Source organism: Neophocaena asiaeorientalis, unplaced genomic scaffold, assembly GCF_003031525.2.
Source record: "Neophocaena asiaeorientalis asiaeorientalis breed wild unplaced genomic scaffold, Neophocaena_asiaeorientalis_V1.1 scaffold86, whole genome shotgun sequence".
Taxonomy (NCBI): Eukaryota; Metazoa; Chordata; class Mammalia; order Artiodactyla; family Phocoenidae; genus Neophocaena; species Neophocaena asiaeorientalis.
In genome coordinates, this window is record NW_020175039.1 from 591,532 (window position 1) to 616,526 (window position 24,995).

General features: G+C 34.2%; 1 protein-coding gene across 2 annotated transcripts in view; it reads left to right on the plus strand.

Moving 5' to 3' along the window:
* CUL3 (cullin 3) overlaps window positions 1–24,995 on the plus strand; it is a 74,026-nt gene that overhangs the window by 40,501 nt on the left and 8,530 nt on the right. For both annotated transcript variants that reach the window (XM_024763189.1, XM_024763190.1), the window contains exons 5-13: window positions 1,192–1,420; window positions 5,646–5,791; window positions 6,536–6,712; window positions 7,911–8,081; window positions 8,717–8,824; window positions 13,121–13,245; window positions 13,838–13,934; window positions 15,633–15,767; window positions 23,334–23,520. In XM_024763189.1, coding sequence (XP_024618957.1) covers window positions 1,192–1,420; window positions 5,646–5,791; window positions 6,536–6,712; window positions 7,911–8,081; window positions 8,717–8,824; window positions 13,121–13,245; window positions 13,838–13,934; window positions 15,633–15,767; window positions 23,334–23,520 — 1,375 coding nt within the window. The remainder of the gene's footprint in view (window positions 1–1,191; window positions 1,421–5,645; window positions 5,792–6,535; window positions 6,713–7,910; window positions 8,082–8,716; window positions 8,825–13,120; window positions 13,246–13,837; window positions 13,935–15,632; window positions 15,768–23,333; window positions 23,521–24,995) is intronic.

Here is a 24,995-nt window from a genome sequence, read left to right on the forward strand (position 1 = left end):
TATAATGTAGGAAACAGGCTTTATTTTCTGGTAACACAGCAACTACTTCTAGGTATTTCTGGCAACGTTTTTGACGTTTGCATTTGTTTTGATTACCTTCATTGCAGTATAGAAATACCAGTAGATGATTAATTGTCAGGATCCCAAAGTGTGGTACAGTGGCATATGGATATATCTGTGTGTATATATAAAATACAGTTTTGACAGTGAAGTGACGGTCTCACCAAGATTTTTGTTTGGTGTGTTAATGTTTATTCTTAGAAACTTGATTATTTTAAACTGCTTTTTTTTTTAACATCTTTATTGGAGTATAATTGCTTTACAATGTTGTGTTAGTTTCTGTTGTACAACAAAGTGAATCAGCTATATGTATACATATATCCCCATATCCCCTCCCTCTTGAGCCTCCCTCCCACCCTCCCTATCCCACCCCTCTAGGTGGTCACAGAGCATCGAGCTGAGCTCCCTGTGCTATGCGGCAGCTTCCCACTAGCCATCCATTGTACATTTGGTATAAACTACTTTTTATTAAGAGAATGGGAAATGTTATTAAATTTTGTACATAATTTATATTAATACATCTTTTATGTAATTCTTAGGTATATTTGTTAATTTTACTAGGAGATTGAAGTCAGTTGAGCCAACATTTAAAATTTACTGGAATTTCTCTAAGGCTGGTGTTAGAAGACAAGATTAATAGTAACTCAAAAGCTCTATTTCTCAAACTTTATATATATTCCTTTGAGAGCGGGAGTGGGGTGGCAGGAGGACTTTAGTAACTACCAATATGCCAGCAAAACTGTATGATAAACATGATGAATCTTTTTAGGCATAATTTTACAATAAAACAAATCAAAGAAGAATTTCCCACTCTCACTTGGGGTCAGATGCTTCATTCTATACTTTTGATCTTCACTGGCGTGTGCTTACTTTTTCTGCTATTTGGAATACACTGGCAAAGTCTGAAAAACGCTGCTTAAGGATAATATATTAATTAAGTCTTATGTAAGTAATGCTTTAAAGGGTATAATTCGGACTATATGAATATATATAATAAGACAGTATATAAAATGTTAATAGTGCTTGGGATATTTAGTTTGGTTTATGAGAAACTGTAGAAACCCAGTTAAAAGCAGAAGCACATTTTGCTTCTGTGTATTTAAAAAAAAAAATCATGCTTCTTATTTGCAGATGGAAAGCCAGAAATTTTTAGCAGAAAACAGTGCTTCAGTATATATAAAGAAAGTAGAAGCTAGAATTAATGAAGAAATAGAACGAGTGATGCACTGCCTTGACAAATCAACTGAAGAGCCAATTGTAAAGGTGGTTGAGAGGGAACTCATTTCCAAGCACATGAAAACTATAGTAGAAATGGAGAATTCGGGGCTAGTACATATGTTGAAAAATGGAAAAACAGAAGGTAAGTGTTAGCAGTTGAAAAATAATTAAATTCTTACAGTTCTACCAGGTTCTCAGTATTTTTTTTCCTATTGTAGTTTATGAATGTCAATTTTCAAGAAGTTGTGGTGTTTGTCATTAATTTATCACTGTTGTTACTTTACACATATTAATGAGGATTTTAGATATTCCTGGTGAATCAAGTGGCTTTTTTTCTTCTTTCATCTTAAGTCTCCTCACTTTTTGTTTTTCTTAACCCAAAAGGTAAGTTTAGGGACTTCCCTGGCGGTCCAGTGGTTAAGACCCCGCACTTCTACTGCAGGGGGCACAGGTTCGATCCCTGGTTGGGGAACTAAGATCCCACAAGCCACACGGTGCACCAAAGGGGAGAAAAAAAAAATGAGAAAATAAAAGAACTTTTAAAAAAAGAAGGTTAATATTATTTATAAGGTCAATGATCCTTGCCTGTTCCTGTACTTTATATTTCTATACCAGGGTGTTAGACTCTTCTTTCCCACACACTCCCCTGTAGTTTTTGTGATTCTTTTACAACCTGAAGTTCCAATCTTAAAATTTTTGTAAGCATTTCTTCGGGAGTTGTGGTAAGGGTACCAAAAATGCAAAAATATGTGTCTTCCATGTTGACATATTTAGATAAATTAGTAGATTGGATATCTTGTTATAGAATGAAAGAGGAGAAAGGAGAATTGCTTAAAAGTAAACATTTTGGAGGTAACTGTAACATTTACTCTTCTTGGCTATTTACCTGATTTTCCTAAAATGTTATTTTGTAACAAGTACCCTAGGAGAAATTGTAAAGAATAGTCATGTTGTCCTCCTCAATTTCTGAAGATTTTCTTTAAAACTATGACTGGATAAGTCACTGATATGGTACTTAAAAATAAACAAATTTGGTACTCTTAGATGAAGTCTTAGCAATATTTTAGCCATGTATTTCTTATAAAATAAATGCATATTGCCTGTTGGGTCATGACATAGGTAGGGAATGGGAAAAAATTTTTTTAAGTTAATAATTTAAAAGAGGAGGGAAAACAAAGATGGTAAGCAGAGAGGTTGTTCCATTCTTTCTCTAGTGGAATCTTTGCCTTGTGTTTTCAAATGGTTATATTTCTATATATGTGCTAAGTTCCTAAAAAGTTGTATGTAAATGTATTGTTTTTATTAAACTAGAGAAAGTTACTTCTTAAAAGACCCTTCTGGTAAACCTTTTTTATAAACGCAAAACAAAAATGATTTTTAAAGATGTTTGTCATGTTTTCTAAAATAAGCTACTCCTGGATGCCTATGGTCTGTCAGGGATTGGCAAGCTTTTTTTGTAAAAGGCCAGATAATAAATATTTTAGATGCTTGGGCCAGACAGTAAGCTACTCATCTCTGCTGTAATAGTGAGAACGTAGGCATAGGCAATAACACAAACGAATTAAACTTGACTGTGTTCCTATAAAACTTTGATTTTTATTTTTCAAACATTTAAAAATGTGAAAACCATTCTTAGTTTGTGAGGTGTACAGAAACAAGCAGCGGGCTGTAGTTGGTCCATGGACCATAGTTTGATGACCCTGATCATAGTGATCCCTGGCAGATAGGACTTTATGAAAAGCATTTTCCTTTACTTAAAATGAGAATCTATCCTTTTTTTAAAAAAATTTTTATTTATTTATTTTTGTCTGCGTTGGGTCTTTGTTGTTGTGCGCAGGCTTTCTCCAGTTGCGGCGAGCGGGGGCTACTCTTCGTTGCGGTGTGCGGGCTTCTCATTGCGGTGGCTTCTCTTGTTGTGGAGCACGGGCACTAGGCACGCGGGCTCAGTAGTTGTGGCGCATGGCCTTAGTTGCTCCACGGCATGTGGGATCTTCCCGAACCAGGGCTCCAGGGTGTCCCCTGCACTAGCAGGCGGATTCTTAACCACTGCGCCACCAGGGAAGCCCTGAATTTTCTAATGTACTGTTTAGTTATTGAGTTAATGCTTTCTTAGTCACCTTGGGTGGGGATTATTGAGGAGGGGAGATGAAATGCGCTTGGAGATTAGAGGCTAGGAAATGTTTGATGGGGAGGTTGTTGAGCATACCTGAATTATAGTAACTGTAACCTGCATGGAGACTTGTATTAAAGGCATTAAGTATACCTAATACATGGCAAGTGCTTAATAAGTGCATAAATAATGGAGTATCAGAATAGCCACTTACCATAGTTTCTATTTAGTACTTAATGTTCTCCACAAATAAGCAGCTTTCTGTGATTCTAAATTAAATTTTAAAATCATGGCTTCAGTTTTCCTTTTCCACTAGAAACCTAATTGCAGAGTATCTTTAATTATGCTAGGCCCTGCTCATGAGCAGTATGTCAAGAATATGTCAGAGACACAGCTTCACCATTATGAAATCAAATATCTCATAAATCAGAAAGTGAAAAAGTTTTTTCCCACCATGAATGGAGGATGAGTTGGATTGATAATTAAATGCAGATAACATTATGAAATTAAGTTTGAATGGTATCATTTTATTGTTTTATGAAGTATATACAGAAATAATGATATTTAATTTTTGAATGATGCATATTTTTCATTTTCTCTTTCACATTCTCCACTAAGCCATACATTTATTTATATACAGTGAATTACATATAATGAAATTGTATTAATTTACATACTGTTAAATATACATGTGACTAAGCAAAACTGTAACAACATAGGAACAAAGTAGACAAAGTTGGAAACTATTTTGTCATGAGGTATTTGATATGCCAAGTTTACTGTAGTATATATGTTCATAAATTATTGTTTGTAATATTTGTTTTTAACATGGGAAACTTGGTTGTAATTTATAACAAATGTGAGAAACTGTCAGATTTGCTGTGTGTAGATTATTTTGGACATATATTATTGATGGAAGCACTTTTTAATGAAATTTGCTTTTGAAAGTCATTGAAACAAATTTTGAAGCCTTTTTTGTAAAACTTGTGTCCAGGTATCTTTAAAATACATACAACTTCAGTCTTAAGGTCTGAGTTGCTCTTATAAATGTAGACCAGGGTGGGCAAATTATAGCCTGTCTGCCAAATCTGGCCCACTATCAGTTTGCTTGAAAAAAAAAAAAAAATCAAAAGAGTAATATTTCATTACACATGAAAATTATATAAGTTTTAGATCTCAGTGTCCATAAATCAAGTTTTATTGGAACACAGTCATGCCCATTCATTTATGTATTATCTGCAGCTTCTTTATGGCTACAATGGCAAAATCGAGTAGTGGTAAAAGAGACCATATGGTCTACAAGTTTAAAATATTTACTCTCTGGTGCTTTACAGAAAACAGTTTTCCAGCTACTGATCTAGAAACTGCTGTACTTAACTCCATATTTAAAAGTTCTCAATCATAAAGCCTTTTTATATCATTGTAAAGTTTTGACACTATAGCCTCCCAGTAAATTCTTATTTCGTAGATACATTAGACGTATGGAAAAGCAGTATTTTAACTCCACATTTTAATCTTGTAAAAAATAGAGTCCAGAGTTTTCCTTCTAATTAAAAACAATGTAGTGAGATAAACCAATTTTTAAAATATACATATTGGCTTAGGTCAACACCTGGGAAATATTAGGGATTGCTCTGAGGAAAATATTAAAGAATAGGAATTTATGCTGTAAATTTCACATGAATTTTACCATGATGTGTAATGAAATAAATCCTAGTATATTTAATTTTATCTGTTGTCATGGTTGTCATTTGAACTTTTGAGATAGATATACTTAAAAATTATCTGTAAGACTTTAATTCATTTTTAAATTTCTTCTTTATTACATTAACTGCCAGGTATACCACAGTTAAAGTTATCCTTTTGATAGTTGTTTTGCAGTATTAACTAGATTCTAGATTAGAATTATATAGGCTAAATTATATAGGAACTCAAAACTTCAGTTTTCATTTTTTGTGACTATTATGCTGTTTGGACATCTCTTCCATGTAAACTAAAATTTGCTATGACATTTTATTGATGCTTTTAAAGTATCTCATCTGTAAGACGTATTTTGTAAATTGGAATAATAACCATTAACTAGCTTTTTTCCCCTGTTTTCCTGGGGTTTTTTTTTTTTTTAAATAGTTTTTCATGTGGCCAGCAAATGATCATAATGGAGAAATAAGCTTCTTTAAGTATTGCAAATTAGCATGAACAGGGATTCAAATTTCTTGATTTTTAATGTAGCCAATTTGTGTGTCTGTTCTGATTGCAGACCTTGCTTGCATGTACAAGTTATTTAGTCGTGTGCCAAATGGTTTGAAAACAATGTGTGAGTGTATGAGTTCCTACTTGAGGGAACAAGGTAAAGCCCTTGTTTCTGAGGAAGGAGAAGGAAAGAATCCCGTTGACTATATCCAGGTGAGTAAATACAGAAGATTCTCTTTATCATAAAGTAATTTTGACAAGTGCTAAAAAGGTCACTTTTACAAAGCTATGTAGTATGTATTTCTGACTTAATTTTTCCAGTGGTAAATTAATATGTAATTATCCTAAATATTTTAGAATTTTGGAAAGCATGTATATTTTTATCAGGGGTACAAACTCACCCACTTCTTTTCATTTATGAGCTTGTCTGATGAAGAAGTCTTTATTTAAATAGTCTCAAGAATGAAAGTTCTTTCTACTTTTTTGTATGCTTTAGAGTTCATATACTACCTTAGTGTGTTCAAGAAAAAATAACTGTGTTTTAGTGACTTTTTGGTTCAAGATACTTTGCTTTCAAGCAGTACAACAAATATATTATGCTCTCAAGGTTTTCATATTTTAATATAAATAAGCTTTCTCTATGCATTTTTAAAGCTAATTTTCTCTCAGGTTCACCCATTCAGTCAAGATAGAGGAAGGTGGGGAGAAAAAGTGAGGAGAATCTTTGGTTCATCTTTAATAGAATAATACATAAATGGAAGATAGAATACTTCTCTCACCACTGACATTTTTAACAGGCTTAGAAACAGGCTTGAAAATAGCAATGTAGAATCTGTAAGTTTAACACTGAATGCACACATTTATTACCAGCAAAGTTAAACGTGTGTAGTTACACATGTATTGTTTATAGAAAAGTTATTATAATGTATCCTAAGTTTCTTTGTTTTTATTTGGAAGGGCTTATTGGATCTGAAGAGTAGGTTTGATCGCTTCCTCCAGGAATCGTTTAATAACGACCGGCTCTTTAAACAAACTATTGCGGGTGACTTTGAGTATTTTCTCAACCTCAACTCCAGGTCCCCTGAATACCTCTCATTATTTATTGATGATAAGCTGAAAAAGGGAGTCAAAGGGGTAAGTATTAATGCATTTGAAAATATATTAAGTTATATTTGTAGATATAAAATTAGGAAATAAAATATAAAATTAGGGAATTTTGTAGATATAAAATTAAACAGTCCTCCTTTGCTGTGCTTAAATGTGCACTGTGATATTTGAAAGGATTGTTTCAAGTATTTGAAATGGTCAAAAGTACTTTGACATTTCATTGAATGTGTAACTGGCATCAAAAACAACTACACATCCATAGACTTGAGATTGTGAGGGTTAGATATGCTATAGAGATAATAAGGAACTAGACTATAGCTATCCATGTGGCACATAGAATGTTGCTTGCTGTCACCTGGTTCTGGGGGTTACGTATCAAACAATACTTGAGTGCCAAAAATTTGAAGGCACAGACTAGAATAGGTATCAGAAAATAGTTTGAAAGCATATATGGAAGCTCAGTTTCAAGCCTTTATAATATATCTGGGATCTTGGAAGCTCACTACAGCACAGAAAATCAAAATAAGCAGATTGTGGTCACACGTGAATTGGTCTTCTTGACTTCATCTTGGGATTTGTGAGACAGAAGGGCAAAGCAACAAATAGGTAGCTATAACAAAGAAATAAGAGGAAGATTACTAAGGGCACCAAATAGAAAATACACAGCTGAGCAGTCTACCATATTTTTAATATAAGCTTAATACAACCTGCCACAGTATCATCTTGCCCTTATTTAAAAGATTGGGGCAAGAGGCCTTTTTACTTCTGGAATTATAACAAATTATTACCGTTCTGGTTGCACAATTTAGATTCTGAATGAGCTTATATAAAAATATCTGTCTTTTGGCCATGTAAGTTTCTGCCTAGATACTACGCAAGGGCATGGTAAAATTCTTTTATGTGATTAAAATTTCATTTCTTCTGTTCTCAGTCATCCTTTAATCCAGCCATGTATCACTTCATGCCTCCCTTTCAGAGGTAGCCCACTAGGGAGTGGAACTCCATTCCAGCCCCTGATTAATGCTGCACTAGATGAGGATTTAAGAGTCGTGCTACTAGATAAAGTAGGAGGCACTTTCTCGCACTAGATCCCTCCTTCTGACATATCTCAACCAGATGTTTATGTTTGTTATCAAACTGTTTTTAAACTATTGATGAACTGTGATGCTGTATTTGTAGAACTAAAATTGTGTAATTGTTAAATTGTCTTTTCAATGGTTTGCAGCTAACAGAACAAGAAGTAGAAACAATATTGGATAAGGCAATGGTCCTTTTTAGGTTTATGCAAGAAAAAGATGTATTTGAACGTTACTATAAACAACACTTGGCAAGGAGACTTCTCACAAATAAAAGTGTTTCTGATGACTCTGAAAAAAATATGATTTCTAAGTTAAAGGTAAGGTGTATTTAAGATGGAATGGGAAAAAAAAAAGATGGATTGGAGTGCACGTCACTAATGATGATTATCACATAATTGAGCACCAGCAACATGTGACTGGGAAATACTTAATTGATTTAAAATACTTCTCCAAATTAATAAAACTAGATTTTTTTTTTTTTTTTTTTTTGAGCAGGCTGTACTTATTAGATTTGTTCAAGTTCTGGGGCATTCACAGTGTGCTGGAATTTCTCTTGGTGTGGCAGATACATTCATTCATGGAGATCTGGGGGAGGATTAGTACAAGGGAAACAATAAAGGGAATATCACCATATAGTTCTGTTTCACAAAGTGTGGTTCACAGACTACTTGTACCCATATCACCTGATTTGGGTGTTTCTTGCTGAAAATATAAGAGTTCTGAGTACTGCCTTCAGTGAGGTTTATGGGAATCTCAGAGAGAGTCTGGGAATTTGCATTTTAAAATAAAATTCTTGGATTAATCTTAATCACACTGAAGTTGGTATCCACAGACATAGAACAACTATTGGAAAGATTTAGGAAGGATGACAGTAACATGGAAGAGTTTCTTTGTACATTTTCTAATAGTAAAATCCATCATTTATTTGTGTATATTTGTTTTTCTTCCACAGACTGAATGTGGATGTCAATTCACATCAAAACTGGAAGGAATGTTTAGGGATATGAGCATCTCAAACACAACTATGGATGAGTTCAGGCAACATCTACAGGCCACTGGGGTAAGATTCTTCATTAATTTCTACTTATATAAATGTGTTTATGTAAAGTCCTTTGTAATGGGCATTTTCATCCAATCAGATAACTGAATTGCTGGTGTTATTTCTTTATTTCTTTTAAACCTTTTATGGAGTATAGTTGATTTACAGTGTTATATTAATTTCAGGTGTACAGCAAAGTGAATCAGTTGTACATACCATATATCCACTCTTTTTTTTTTTTAGATTCTTTTCCCATATAGGCCATTACAGAGTACTGAGTAGAGTTCCCTGTGGTATACAGTAGATCCTTATTAGTTACCTATTTTATATATAGTAGTGTGTATATGTCAATCTCAGTCTCCCAATTTATCCTTCCCCCCACCCCATGTCATTTCTTTAAATGCCATTAGTGACAACATATGTATTGTCTGTGAGTGCTTTAAAAATTATTTCTCCCATATAACCTCTTTTTCTAACTATTAATCTTAAAATATTTTTTCTTATTCTTATAAAACTTAGTTTATCTTCCCCACTTGAAGGAATATACTGAAAATTTAATAAATAGTGATTCTGCTGTTATAACCATTTTTAGGTTAGTTAAAGAATACCAGGCTTAGGCAAGCTTACTGAGTTTTAATGCTCTTCCTTTTACTTTACCCCAGGATGGTGCTATCTTAGAATTGTTACCTGATTTTCCTGTACGTCAGTATTCTTATTCATCTGAAATGTCAGGATAAATGGGCCTGACATCCTCAGGGTCGGTGGAGGGTGAACTGAGTATAAAAACACTGATGCTAGTGTGTTATAAATGTGGTTTTGTATTGTGATTCCCAGAAGGCAGTAAGCTGCAACTTATATGGCCTTGGAGTCCAGTGGGGTTTTGTGAAGATTCAGTGGGGTTTAATGAAGTTCAGAATTTTCCCTTCTCTCTTCTTTTTTTTTTAAACTGTTTTTCAACTGTAACTTTAAGTTTAGAGAACTCCACATTTTTTCTTTAATGTTTTCTCTCTCAACTGACAATATACTACTTCATAATTAAAACATGTCACAACCATTAAAAAAAAATTGGAGGTCTTTTCTTTGATATTTAAATATAAGATCATCACTTCTACTGATCCCATAGGTCTCATCACAAACAAAATATGTGAAAATACCTAATTCTGTAGAAATGGACATTTATATATATTAAGAGATTCTGACTCAGAGGGACTTCTGTTTCCTCTTTGTTATAAATAGTTGTGTGATTTGCCTCAGACGTTTACAGTGGAGAAAGGCTGAGAGCAGGAAAGATAGACTCTGTGATAAATAGAAATTTGAGTGGGCAGGGACTGAATAATGTGATTATCCTAGATGTTTTTCTCTTTTAGATTGTTCAGGGATTTGTGCTTCATTCTGTCTAATGCATTGATAAAAATCATATTTTCATATGGTACATTTTTTTGTTTTTCTTCCACTAATGTTACACATATTAAGAGCTATAAGGAGATAACCTGGTCTGAATAAATGCTGTATTGAAACCATGTAAAGGAATGTTCCCGGATGGGTCCAGAACCCTTACTATTTTTTTAGCTGTCTAATTACCTTATCTGTGGTAGTTGAAGGCATTTTGACAAGAAAATTACGGTCTTTATTTACTCTCGACCACTCTCTTGCACTTATTTAAAAAAGAGGGAATGATTGTTCAACGTGATCATTTCATCAGATTGTTTGCTTTTGTTATTTTCTATTGTTATGAAGTTGTGCATTTTCTATTCTTTCATTTTGATTATTCAGATATATCCTGCACTTTATGGTGGAATATTTGTTTCATAATTTGTTATCCCAGTAAGTAGAATACTTATCAAGATGTTCAAAGTTGTATATCTGCTAATCTGGTTGCAGCTTTCACTTTGTAAGGCCATTATTTGCATGCAATTATTGGCTATTTTGTAATTGTTTAAACTAAGGATCTTAAGCTTTACGTCTCCTGAGCCTTAATCTTCATTAGAAAGATTTGATGAAAAGTGACAGAGGAATCAAAACAAATCTTGAACTTTCTGAAATCTTGGAACCCTTTTAAAACATCATCAATCCTCAGATAATTCTCTGTAACTTCCTTGAAGGTTCTTGGCCTGTTTAAATATACAAGAGAATGACTCTTCTGTTTACTTTCAGAAGTCATATTAACAAGTACTTTTCTTAAAATGCTAAATACTTGTATATTTTATTAGATAAGTCATATTTATTTTGCTGAGGGAAATTTAAGTGTGCATTTTTTCCTGTGTTTTACTTTTTTAATGGGGTTAGGAACAGGAAAACCACCTTGCTATCATATTTCTGTTTATTTATATCAGCAAATCATATCACATCCAGACAGACTTTTCTGGTACCTCTGTTTCTGTGTACTTGTCCCTGGCACGTGCTATCTTGGAAAATAAGCTGAATGGTTTAAAAATATTACTAAGAGGAGCTTCCCTGGTGGCACAGTGGTTGAGAGTCTGCCTGCCGATGCAGGGGACACGGGTTCGTGTCCCGGTCCGGGAAGATCCCACATGCCGCGGAGCCGCTGGGCCCGTGAGCCATGGCCGCTGAGCCTGCGTGTCCAGAGCCTGTGCTCCACAACGGAGAGGCCACAACAGTGAGAGGCCCGCATACCGCAAAATATATATATATATATTACTAAGAGAGGTAGAAAGAAAAGATCCAAACCATTAGAGTAATAGTTCCTTGAGGTTCTTTCTTTTTCTTTTTTAATAAATTTATTTTATTTATTTATTTTTGGCTGTATTGGGCTTCGTTGCTGTGCATGGGCTTTCTCTATTTGTGGTGAGCGGGGGGCTACTGTTCGCTGCGGTGTGCGGGCTTCTCATTGCGGTGGCTTCTTTTGTTGCAGAGCGCAGGCTCAGTAGTTGGGGCGCACGGGCTTAGTTGCTCCTTGGCATGTGGGATCTTCCCAGCCCAGGGCTCGAACCCATGCCCCCTGCATTGGCAGGCGGATTCTTAACCACTGCGTCACCAGGAAAGCCCTCTTTTTCTTTTTTTAATTTAACAAATAACTCATTGTTTCTGTGCCAAGCATTTTTCTAGGCACTGGTCATACAGCAGAGAATAGACAAAAATCCCTGCCATGTTGGAGCTTACTTTCCAATCTGGGAGACAGATGATCAATAAGATAAGTAATTACATAGCACCTTAGCTGGTGATAGGAGATATAGAGGAAATCTGTAGCAAGGAAGAGTGGTTGAGGAAGGCCTCCTTTAAAAAACAACATTTTGAGGAAAGACTTGAAGATTAGGGAGCAAGACGTGGAGATATGGGAAAAGAGATGAAAGACTTCATTGTCTTGGGTGGATTGAACCAAGTTGTGACCCCCTTCCCAATTACAAGTGTACAAACAGTTCTCAGCCCCTTCTCCATTCATCATCTAAGAGTCTGCTGTGATCATCTCTCCTATGTGTCATGTAAGATTTCTGGATTCAGTTTCTTTAAAATAGAGTAAATCATTTATTAGATATTTATGAAGAAATCTGAGTGTGGAATACTTCTTGATATTTATAAACTCATTTTTCTCTTTAAAGAATTTCTATCACTAAATCATCCAGGTTACATAAAAATGGAATAATGGTTTAAAACAAGCTGTGAATATTAAAAATAAAGATATTTCCCCCTTTAGAATTTCTTCTGATGTGTTTTATTTTTGTTTTCTTAAAATTGTAATTTATTTAAAAAGAAAAAATATCTAATTGTGATGGTAATGCTAGCATATATTTTGTAGAGGTAGTCAAACATTATGCAAATGCTTATAGAGCACCTGCTGTGTAGAACTGGATCTAGTGTCCTGTGCAGAGGTTGTTAGAATGTGAGCTGCATGTGAAAACATGGAGGTTATGGTCAATATAGTTGAAATGTGACTGGGATATTAGAAATGTGTTGTTTCTGTGTTAAGATGCTAAAAATGTTTAAAAGCTGAGATGAAAGGTATTGTTCTAGAATTTTCCCTAAAATGATACTGATAATGGCCCCTTGACATTTTATCTGAAAAAAATCTTGAGGACCAAAATCTCTGTACTTTTCAATGACACCAGTAAGACTTTGTTCATATGCTAGGAACTTTGATCGGTATTGTAAATTCAGCATCTTAAGCAATAATTATAAATGTGCCAGGATAGTTAAAATTAGGAAAACATTGGATGAGTGTAACTTTTAAGAAGATGTGTTTTATTTGCTGAATGTTGGATATGGAGATAACTACTTTGATAACTCTAACACAGTGTCTGTATGGAACAGATAACACATCCTAGCTAATTAGGGGGGAACATTTTCTTCTCTTTTCCACAGGTATCTTTAGGTGGTGTTGATCTCACAGTTCGGGTGCTCACAACAGGTTATTGGCCCACTCAGTCAGCCACACCAAAGTGCAACATCCCACCAGCACCAAGACATGCTTTTGAGATATTCAGAAGGTAAATGTAGATCAAACTTTGTATTTCTAAGTACAAATTGTCCAGAATTTAGATAAATTTGAGCATTCAGTAGTGTCCCCAATTGAAGGGGTATATACTCCATTTTTTAAATCTCATGTTATCCTTTATGCATTTAATATGTAAGGATGAATTGCATAAACTTTTCAGAGGAATGTCAGTCTGCTTTCTTCAGCATTAATGCATGGTTAGGATATATTTTGTATTGCTGATGTCTGACACTAGCTTGGGGTGACTTGCTTATTGGGTTAACTGTGGAGAAAGGAGGTCATATAAACAGCGGTGGCTGAGCAGCAGCCAGGGGCAAATAAATGTACTGGTAGAAAGTACTTAGTGTGCTACCTTTATCACTTAATATCTAGCTAAGTTTCTTAGGTCTGTTTCCCACCCAGCCACCCCCACCCCTTATTTAGGGCTTCTTTTCTGTAAAAAAAATTGGAACTGAACTTGATTCCTAAGGTTTTGTTTAGCTTTTAAAGTCTCCCTTACATATATATTTGTTAAGGGTTGGTAGTTTATAATTTCACATATATAAATTACATGATTCTCAAAAACCTGGTTTGATTTGCTGAAGGTTTTACTTAGCCAAACACAGTGGTCGACAGCTCACACTCCAACATCATATGGGTTCTGCAGATCTCAATGCCACCTTTTATGGACCAGTTAAAAAGGTAAATATTAATAGTTTGAAGGTATTTTTATTAAGTAACTTAAAATTAGTCTGCAGAAGTGATTTGTGATTTTTGTTGACTTGGATAAATTATTTATTTATTTTATTTCCTTACCTGTTTCAAATATTAAAAAGAGGGAAACTTCGGCTTTGATTTATTGATTTCTGTTCCCTTAGTTGCTAACTTCATTTGACAATATGAAGACTATACCAGTAGCCTTCCTTATGGAATAAATAATATAATTACATGTTTTATTTATAAGATTAGATTTGAGATAATATTGCATAAAATAATGGATTTGAGGGCATACAAAGCCATGAGTTCCTTTTCAAAATTCTCAGTCTCCTATAATCCTTATTTCCAATAAATTGAAACCGGGAAAGCTAACACGTAAGATTTGTGAAATGTACAAAATGTTGCTAAAGTGATTATTTAAAAATTAACAATACAGGGGCTTCCCTGGTGGCACGGTGGTTGGGGGTCCACCTGCCGATGCGGGGGACGCGGGTTCGTGCCCCGGTCCGGGAGGATCCCACGTGCCGCGGAGCGGCTGGGCCCGTGAGCCGTGGCCGCTGGGCCTGCGCGTCTGGAGCCTGTGCTCCGCAGTGGGAGAGGCAGCAGCAGTGAGAGCCCGCATAACGCAAAAAGAAAAAAAAAACAATACGCTAGAGAAGTGCCTTCATTTAAAGAAGTAATTGCTTTTTTATATGTAAAATTGTGAGGTTTAGAGTAATAATTTACTTCATTGCTTGGTATAAATCAAATCAGGGTCATTTGGCTTAAAATGGCAAAATAATAAAAAGCTTCTAAAAAACATTAAAAATACCTAAGTTGTCATCTTGGCAGCAAAAACAGTTTCATTAAGTATTTTAATTAAAATCTTACTTGTCACTGCAACACCAACGTTTTTTTTTAATATTGTTGAAGATGCCTATATACATGTTCTAATTTTTATATTTAATTGAAGTGGGAAATAGTCCTTAGAGTTCAGTTAGTTGAATAATGTTTGACACTATTATATATTTAACTGTAAGTGGGAAGGTCAAGGATACATACTGAAGAACTCAGCTTTTAATTGTTGCTTTCTTGTTGCTGTTTTAAAGGAGAGGGTTTTTTCCCTAAATAATCATGTTATCTTTTGAGGTTTTATTAAACAGATCAGTAGGTTTTTAAAACATAATTCATATGTTAATTATTGAGGACTGAATTTCTACTTTGTACTTCTAAATCATAGAGCAGGAATAGGCTTCAAGGATGGCAGAGGTTTTTTCTCCCCATCCTGTGCTATTATTTGAAATCTTACCATGATCAGACCACACAGAAAGAAACCTAATACTACTTTAGGGTAGTAGTATAATGGCAGTAGCATCTTATAAGTCCATTATTATCCCATTGTGTACTGTTAACATAATTTTAGTTATAAATATAAGGAATTACTCATTACTTGCTCAGATACATTAAAATGTTCATAATGGAAAAAAATGGGACAGTCCTAAATAAAGACCTTGTGTGTATGTATACACACATATTTACACGTACACTTTTAAAATAACATTTCATTTTTATATAGGAATGAGTTTATATCATTTTGTTAAGGGGAGGTTGGGCATTACAGAACTTATTTTTCAAATATACTGTTAAAGTTACTAGGAGATAATTATATCTTGTTTCTATTTTTATATTTAAACAATTAAACAGGAAGATGGATCTGAAGTTGGTGTTGGAGGGGCACAAGTAACTGGCTCTAATACGCGGAAGCATATATTGCAAGTCTCCACTTTCCAGATGACCATATTAATGCTCTTCAATAATAGAGAAAAATACACATTTGAGGTATGGGCTGGTTATGTGCATTTTAACCATTTGTTTCTGATTCTCACCCGGAATTTGGGTTGTTCTCAGATTTAGACTGTAGTGAATAGAGCTATATGTTTAACTTTTTAAAGAAGTTGCCAAACTGCATCCTGAAGTGATTTTTACCATTTTACATTCCTGCCAGCAGTGTAGGAGAGTTCTAGTTGCCCCACATCCTCTCCAAAATTTAGTATTGTCTTTTAAATTTTAGCCATTTTAGCTGGTGTGTAATTGTATGTATACATTGTGGATTTAATTTCTTTCCTTGACTAATAATGACATTGAGCATTTTTTATTTGTTCATATGCCACTTATATGTCTTGTTTGGTGAATTCTTTGTTCATATCTTTATCGGGTTTTTTAAAAGTTCTTTACAAATTCTGGATACAAATCCTTCATCAAATCTATGTTCTGTGAATATTTTCTCACAGTCTGTCACTTGCCTTTTCATTTTCTTAATGTTATATTCTGAAGAGCAGAACTTTTTAATATTGACGAAGTCCAGTGGCCACTTTTTTACGTTTATGGTTCATGCTTTTGATATCCTATCTAAGAAATTATTGGCTATCCCAAGTTTGCAAAGATTTTCTTCTAAGTGATTTATAGTTTTAGCTTTTACATTTAGGCCTATGATCAATTTCAAGTTAATTTTTTTGGTATGGTTAGAGGTAAGGATTAAGAATTATTTCCTCCCCACACATAGGTATTCAGTTGTTCATTTCAGCATCATTTGTCCAAAACACTAGTCTTTTCCCTTTGAATTACTTTGAGCCCTTTATTTAAAAAAAAAAAAAATTCAGTTGACCATATGTATGTGGGTCTATTTCTGCACACTCTGATCTATTTCATTAATTTCTATGTCTATCCTTATGCTAATTTTACACTATTTTGATAGTGTCAACTTTCTTTTTTTTTCTTAGAGTATATATATTATAATATACTTTTTATTTCTCCCATTAAGTCATGATTTGATTGAATTAAATTCATTTAGTCTTTTCCCATACCTTTGATGAGTAGGTTGGAGTTGAAATGAAGATCATGTGATTTTTAGTAAGTTTAAATTAAAGATAAGGAATGAATATTTTAAAAAGCTGTAGAATTATAGCCATATTTATACTTAACTGAAAATCAATTTTCAGACATAGGTGAATGAATATAGGAAGAAATAAGTTTAAGTTTGAAATGAAGAGCAAGATTAAATTCTAGGCCTATTTTAATACTCATCTCCATATTCTCTTTTTGTGATGATGATATAGTTAAGAGATGACTGTTTTTATGTGATATACCTCAAGGAAATATTTTGAAACATAAGTGTTTTATTTTTAGGTCAGTGGCTAAGCCAAGAGGTTTTGCTCTTATAAATTTCCAGGCGTGTTTTACCTAGGGAATAACTTTAAGTTTCAAGCACAAGTTAAATGTGATTGAGTTCTAAAGAATATTGATTAAGTAAGTATTGAGTACCTTACCCAAACATTGTAAGCCTTTTCAGACAGGTGGAATTGAATTATCTTTAACAGCTTGGATGTTTTAATCTGCTGTTCTCATGGATAATATATTTTAAACAAAATAAGCTACTTGATAAATGCTGCAGTTGGTTTTCAGGGTCCTACTTTATAAAGAGCTGGCAAAAATAGTGGGATAAACAAAAACATAAATTGATTTTCTTAAGCCATTATTGGAATTGCTAGTAATTTTAGTGGTTCAGGCTTCCTTTTCTCGTCCCAGTCAGCTTGCGATCAGTGAGGCTAGTGAGCAGTGATTCAGGTAGAAGGTAAAATTAAGTAGAAAATTCCTGTAATATTTTAAATTTTAGCTAAGTCACAAACCAGAAGCCTGAGCATAAGTGGCGTATGTAAAATGCCATTCCTATGGCTCCAAAACCTTCTGGCTGCTTGCATCTCAAACCAGGGAATAGTGAAAAGGCACGTGAAGTTTTTTGTCTTTACTCGCACTATGTCCTTATAGTCAGTCTGCTGCATAAGTTTTATTAGACATCTCTTTTACAGAAATTGCCACAAATTAGAGGAGACAGTTAAAAGTATTTAACTATAGTAATTACTAAAGGAAGCTGATCTCTTATTTTTGAATATTCTTTCTTTATAAGTTCAGTAAGATGGTGTATTCATTATTTAATGCCACACAACAGGTCTCAAATTCATGTTTTAAAGCAACCACTAACAGTTTATTATCTTTCGTGGTATCTGTGGGTTGGGGATTCAGGAGGGGCTTTCTGGGTGGTTCTGGCTTGGACTCGTTCGTGAGTTTAAGATGTCAGCTGGGGCTTTAGTTGTCTAATGTTCGTCTAGGGCTGGAAAATGCTATCAGTATGCACCTTCTTCCACGTGGCTGGCAAGTTTGTTTTGGCTGTTGGTAAGAGGTCTTAGTTTCTCTCCACATGGGCTTTACCAAACATGGCTGTTTGATTGTCCTTGCCTCCTGGTGGCTAACTTTCCCTAGAGCAAGCCATCCAAGAGACCCAGGAAGAACCTGCAGTGCCTTTATGACCCAGCCTTGGAAGTCACATATCGTCACTTCCTTATTTTCTTGGTCACTCAAGTCAGCCCTGGTGCAGTGAGGGGACCACACAAGGTTAAAACGTACCAGGATCATTGTGGGCCATCTTGGAAACTGCCTACAAAAGGTGACATTTATTGTAGTGTCACATTTAATCCATAGTAGTCAGGCTACTCAGGCTTTCAGGCTTTTCCTCTTTTTATATAGTTTTTGGAATGAAGTCCGTATTGTGATTTAGAACAGCTAAAATATGGAAATACATATAGTGGTAATCTGTACCTTGGATTTTTAGTAATAGCATTTAATTTTTGAAAGAGGTATGGATATTAATACATTTTTCTGAATGTTCTTTATTATACTTTTCAAACATTTCTGAGAATGAGTGAAATATAAAAGCTAATTGTAGACAGTAGCAAAATTCATGTCAGACAGAATTTGAATAGAAAACCATTAAACAGCAGTGGTAATTGATATTTCATCGAGAACTTATGTCAGTAATGTGACATAACAATATATGAAGGAAAATGGTTGGAAGTACAAGGAGAAATAGACAATTCCACAGTTACAGAAATCCCTCACAAGTGTACTGATTGACTATATGATAAAAAAGAGGGATATAGAAGATTTGAATAACACAATTAGCAAATTAAAATTGAAAGCTATACAGGGAACTTTAAACTCAGAAAGCAAAATACACAAATTGTTCTTGGGAAATATCTGAGGCTGGCATAACCTTATTACTAAAACTGAACAAGGAAAATACAAAAAAGAAAGGGAAGCTATAGGTTATTCAAAATAAATACACAAATCTTAAGTAAAATATTATTAGCAAGTTATATTCAGCAGTCTATTGAAATAATAATTCACTCTGTCCAAACAGGGTTTATTCCTGGAATACAAAGAAGGAATTTGTTAACAGATAGTTACTGAGATTTTATAATAATAATAAAATTAACTGATCACCTGCTATATTACCAGACATCATTTCAAGGAGAAAATCAATGATTTCCACAAATGTGCAAAAAGCACACGAGAAGAGTCAGTCCCCACTTCTTATTTCCAGATGGGGGACTCTTAGCCACCTAAGAATAGAATGAAATGCCTAATGGCATATGGGTGTATCTAATGAGAGACCTAAGCTTTAAATAAGAGAGAGACCTAAGCAAACAGTAATTAGTAGTAAAATGTTAGACACCTTCCCATTAAGGTTAGGAAAAATTTAGGATACCTGCCTTTACTACTGCTATCCAGCCTTGTTCTGCAGGTCCTAATTAACACACTAGAAAAGAAAAAGGAATGAAATTTATAAATATCAGGAGTTGACAAAGTTTGTCGACAGTATGATTGTCAGCTATAATAATCAACTGAGAAATGAGAGTTTGGTTGAAAAGTTTTTCTATAAATCATACTTACTTTAAGTCAACTTTTCTCTACATCAGAATTAATCTGAAAATGACATGAGAAAAAGGATGTTTTAATAAGAATCATAATCTTTCTAGGAATCATTCTAACCCAAAAAGTAGAAGACTTAATCGAAAAAGGCAATAAAAGAAAAGAATATGGAAGGGTAAATGTACCTGAAAGGGAAAGCTATGTGTTATAAAGGACTTTTTTTTTTTTAAGTCACCTATAAATTCAGTGAAATGTCAGTCCAAATCTGCGGAAGATTTCTTTTCTGTGAAACTTGACAGGCTGATCCCAGAATTCATCTGGGCAAGAAAATGCACAAGAATAGGCAAAGAGGGGCAGGGATTTGGGAGATGGGAAGGCCCAGTAAGAGGGAAAGGAGTACGTCTTAATACCCAGACATACCTCAAAGTTAAAATTGTTTTTAACATGTGTAGACACATAGGTCATTTGAACAAAATAGAGAGTCCAGAAACAGATGAGTATATAGAGAGGTGTTTGGAATGCGATATATTTACTATTTCTAATAAACTAAATTAAAATAACTGCTACTTCATTTGTGGGAATGGAAGGAAAATAGTATGGCGAACTTAGTTCCATATGTCATATCAAATGTAAAATCAAATTCCAGGTAGATGTAAGCACAAATCTATAAATGTAATAGAAAAAAACAATATTTTGATAAGCGTGATATAAGTAAGGCCTTTTTTCAAGCTTGTTACATAAACCACAAAGAAAAAGACTGACAGATTTAACCAAGTAAAAAGTAATAAAACATGTAAATGATGAAATAAGTTAAAAGAGAAGATAAAGAGTCTAGGAGAGGGCCTCCCTGGTGGCGCAGTGGTTGAGAGTCCACCTGCCAATGCAGGGGACATGGGTTCGTGCCCTGGTCCGGGAAAATGCCACATGCCGTGGAGCAGCTAGGCCCATGAGCCATGGCCGCTGAGCCTGCGCGTCCGGAGCCTGTGCTCCGCAACGGGAGAGGCCCACATACCGCCCCCCCCAAAAAAAAAAAAAAAATCTAGGAGAAATTATTTACAGCAAGTAAGAGTATTGAAAACTGTAATACGTGAAGAGCACCAGTAAATCGATACAAAAACAGTTGAATAGAAAAACGTGGAAGGAATACGAATAGATAAAGCACAGAAGAAGAGTTACAGATATCTTGTAAACATAAAAAGATGGTTTTTTCTCCTATTGGTTATAGAAGTACAAATTAAAATAATGAGATAACATTTTTAGCCCAATAGATAGGCAAAAGAAAAAGCCAGTTCTGTGTTTGAAGGTAGAGAGAATGAATACTTACAACTGCTGTGAAGTTAAATAGTTAAGAAACTTGAAAGGCAGTTTGTCACTGTCTATAAAATCTTTATAACTCTGAGGAAACAAGTACATTTCTAGAAATCTGCTTCAGAAACCTAGCTCTTGTACTCAGGCAGAAATGCATGCTCCATCACAAAATTGGATACAATCTCAATCTCCATATTGTGATAGAGCAGTACTATGGAATTCCCTGTAGCTTTAACGTCGTTATGCAAACATGCAAAATCATCAAGAAATTAATGGAAGAATTCATATGGTGTGATCCTGTTTATATTTAACACTAATACTAGTGTACAGGTAAGTATGTTAATGTACATACATGTATATGTGTATTTGTATTCGTGTGTGTGTGTGTGTGTGTGTATATGTAGATGTATTTTTAAAAATGGCATAGAAGGATGAACATTGAATTGCAGTACAGACATTTCCTGACTTATGGTGGTTTGACTTAAGATTTTTCAACTTTATGATGGCACAAAGCAGTACGCATTCAGTTGAGGCTGTACTTTGAATTTTGATCTTTTCCCAGGCTGGGATCAGCAAGCTGCAGCTCTCAGCTAGGTGATCACAAGAGTAAACAACTGATACACTTATCACCGTTCTGTACCCATACAACCATTCTGATTTTTACTTTCAGTACAATATTCAATAATTACATGGGATATTCAACACCATTATAAAAAACAGGCTTTGTGTTAGATGATTTTGCCCAACTATAGGTTAAGGTACGTGTTCTGAGCATGTTTAAGGTAGGCTAGACTCAGCTAGGATGTTCAGTAGGTTACGCGCATTAAATGCATTTTCGGCTTACTCAGTACAATGAGTTTATTAGGACATAACCCCGTTGTAATTTGAGTAAGATCTGTAGCTACCTCTAGGAATGATCTGTAGTTGTTAAAATACCACCTAAAGGGGCTTCCCTGGTGGCGCAGTGGTTGAGAGTCCGCCTGCCGATGCAGGGGACACGGGTTCGTGCCCCGATCCGGGAGGATCCCACATGCCGCGGAGCGGCTGGGCCCATGAGCCGTGGCCACTGAGCCTGCGCGTCCAGAGCCTGTGCTCCACAATGGGAGAGGCCACAACAGTGAGAGGCCCGCGTACCACAAAAAAAAAAAAAAAAAAAAAATACCACCTAAGAAGGTATTTCCGGTTCTTTGACTATGGTTAAACAATAATACATGTAAATAAGTCACTTTTAGCATGTACATAATAATTACAGTTAACATTCTAATTATTAATAGCACCTATTTAATATGGTGGGATTAACATTTACATGTCTAAAGTATGTAGATACACTGAGATCATTTGAAGCAAGGGAATATACATCGTCATCACTAAAGGTCACATTTCTTTCGGTTTCACTTACCTGACAGTCCTTTAGAAAAGCCTAAACTGTTCTTCAGAGGCTTGTGAAAGGGAGAACAACTCTCTCCATATCAGTTACATACTCTGAATAACACCATCTTTATACCCACTCTTCCTGAGCTCCTTTTGAGAAAAAAACAGCTTTATACAATGTGAATCAAAATGATGTATCCTAATATGAAGATTTGCTGCACCATACAGTACCTGTAGATGTGAAGGGACTAAATCATATACATGTACAATTCTCTTACTGTCCCATTGACATAAAAAGAATATAATGAATTTAAAAGTTACAGATTCACTCTTTCCTGAACTGCTTTTTTTTCAGTATTACATTTTATTCATGCCATAATAATGTAGCAAAAATTATCACCTGCACTTCAAAACATATTTCATGTTGCTTTTCATATTTAGTATTAATTATCAAGTATTTAAAAAATTTTTTTCTTAATTTGGTTATACAGGCAGTAAAAATGGTCAACTTGGATTGTAAATTTTGATAGTATGATAGAAGACCTTAGGTCACTCTTACTTTGATTATTTCTAGGAAAGAAGTTGCTAAGCAGAAGAGTAGTATGGATAAACTTGAGAGGATGATTGTAGAGTATTTGTAAAATTAGCAGTCATATGTTGATTAACACTTTGTTTTTTACCTAAATATTAAAGCAGGTCCCTTAATAATCTCTGCTGGATGACATTCTTAGACTACGCTTTATATCTCTGAAACAAAAAGTACATGTCTTCTAAGTATTTTGTAATTTGAACTACCTTTTTCTCTAATTTGTTCAAATAAGTGAGATTTTAGAGTCATAATAGTCAGGAAGTTCTTTGTTGTAAATTATTTAATGGAATTACCTAATTACTGCTTGGTCAATTTTACTTACTAATTAATCTTTCAAAAAATCTAATTATGTTAATCTGATGAAATTTCAGGAAATCCAACAAGAGACAGATATCCCTGAAAGAGAACTTGTTAGAGCCCTGCAGTCCCTCGCCTGTGGTAAACCAACACAGCGGGTTCTCACAAAGGAACCCAAGTCAAAGGAAATAGAAAATGGTCACATATTTACAGTTAATGATCAGTTCACATCCAAACTACACAGAGTCAAGATTCAAACAGGTATCTGGAATTATATTTTTCTCTCTAAAAAAATTATATATATTTCTTCTTTCTAAAAAAATTCTTAATTGTTGGATTTCTATTTTTTAAAAAGTAATGCTTTTCTGGTGCTGCGTGACATATAGGCTTAAGAAATAAAGCACTTTTATTGATACGTATTCCTGTCAAAATGCAGTTGAATCCAAGTACAGTAAGCATTTTAAAAAGTCATTCATAATGTGAACAAGTATTTATTTCCATATGGTTTTCTACAAGTGAAATATAATTTTACGAACATATTAGTACTTATAATTGTTTTTAACGGGTTAACTAATAGTCATTGATGTCCATTTTAAAGCATTTACAGATTTCTCAAAATTGGGAGTTACCTATTTAAAATTTAATCTTTAAATGCAACTATTTATATTTGATAAATACTTTCTAAGTTGCAAAATTTAAAAACCCATATTCTCTAACTTAAAACCAGTGATGACCCTGTTGTGAACAGATTTTGGTACAGCTTTTTTTTAGGTTGATGGTAAACGTCCTACTTATTGTATATTTAGCAATGTAAGGTGTATATTTTCTATGCATTTAAGGAGGAAAAAAGGTACTTTACCTTTGCTGATTTTTAAAACTCTAATGTAGCTTGCTACCTGGTTTCAAAACTAGTGTTAGATAAGCTTCCCAATGCTAGTTTATCCATTACAGCTAATATGTCTGTACAGTAAGATTAACTTTTTAAATGACTACAATTTTCTGATTTGAAAATGGTTTTACATTATATATTAATAAAAGATAAAGTCTTTTTAAAATTATTTTAATGTTAAATATACAGTTGATTGCCAGAATATATTGATTCAAGAACATTTTATATATACTTTTGTTTTTCTTTTTGACCCTAATTGGATATTCTTTTCAAAGCAGAGTGGTCTCTCTTTACAGACTTGACTACTTTGTCCCATCATTGCAAACCTTATCATTGTATCTTATCTTCATCACCAAAATTGATCCATATATTTGGGACACAGATGTATATTAAAAATAAAACAGAACTGTGCTAAGGAGGGTCATGGAATAAAATTTCTTCTTCTCCCAGTACAAGACATATGACTATAGTTTTGGGCAGAAATGGGTTTTGGATATCAGGACTTACTTGAATCTCAGATTTGGAGGATATATGGTGATACATGTCTGAAATACCCAGCCTCACCCTGCTTTATCCTAAATAAATAAGTGTCTTTGTAATGCAAGATTCCATCGTGTCCTGCAAATGTTGTCAGATATTATTGTGATTATCAAAAAAATAGTCTTCTTCATAGATTGTTAATTTTTGGTGTTAAGTGTGTGTGTATAGTATTTTAGATCTGATTAAAATAGGAATATAGTTATACATGATGAAGAATTTGACTCGATGACCTTTTAAAGTCCTTTTCAGCTGTAAAATTCTGTAAAGAAAAATGTTTTTCATTTTGAAATGGTGCTTAGATTGTCTT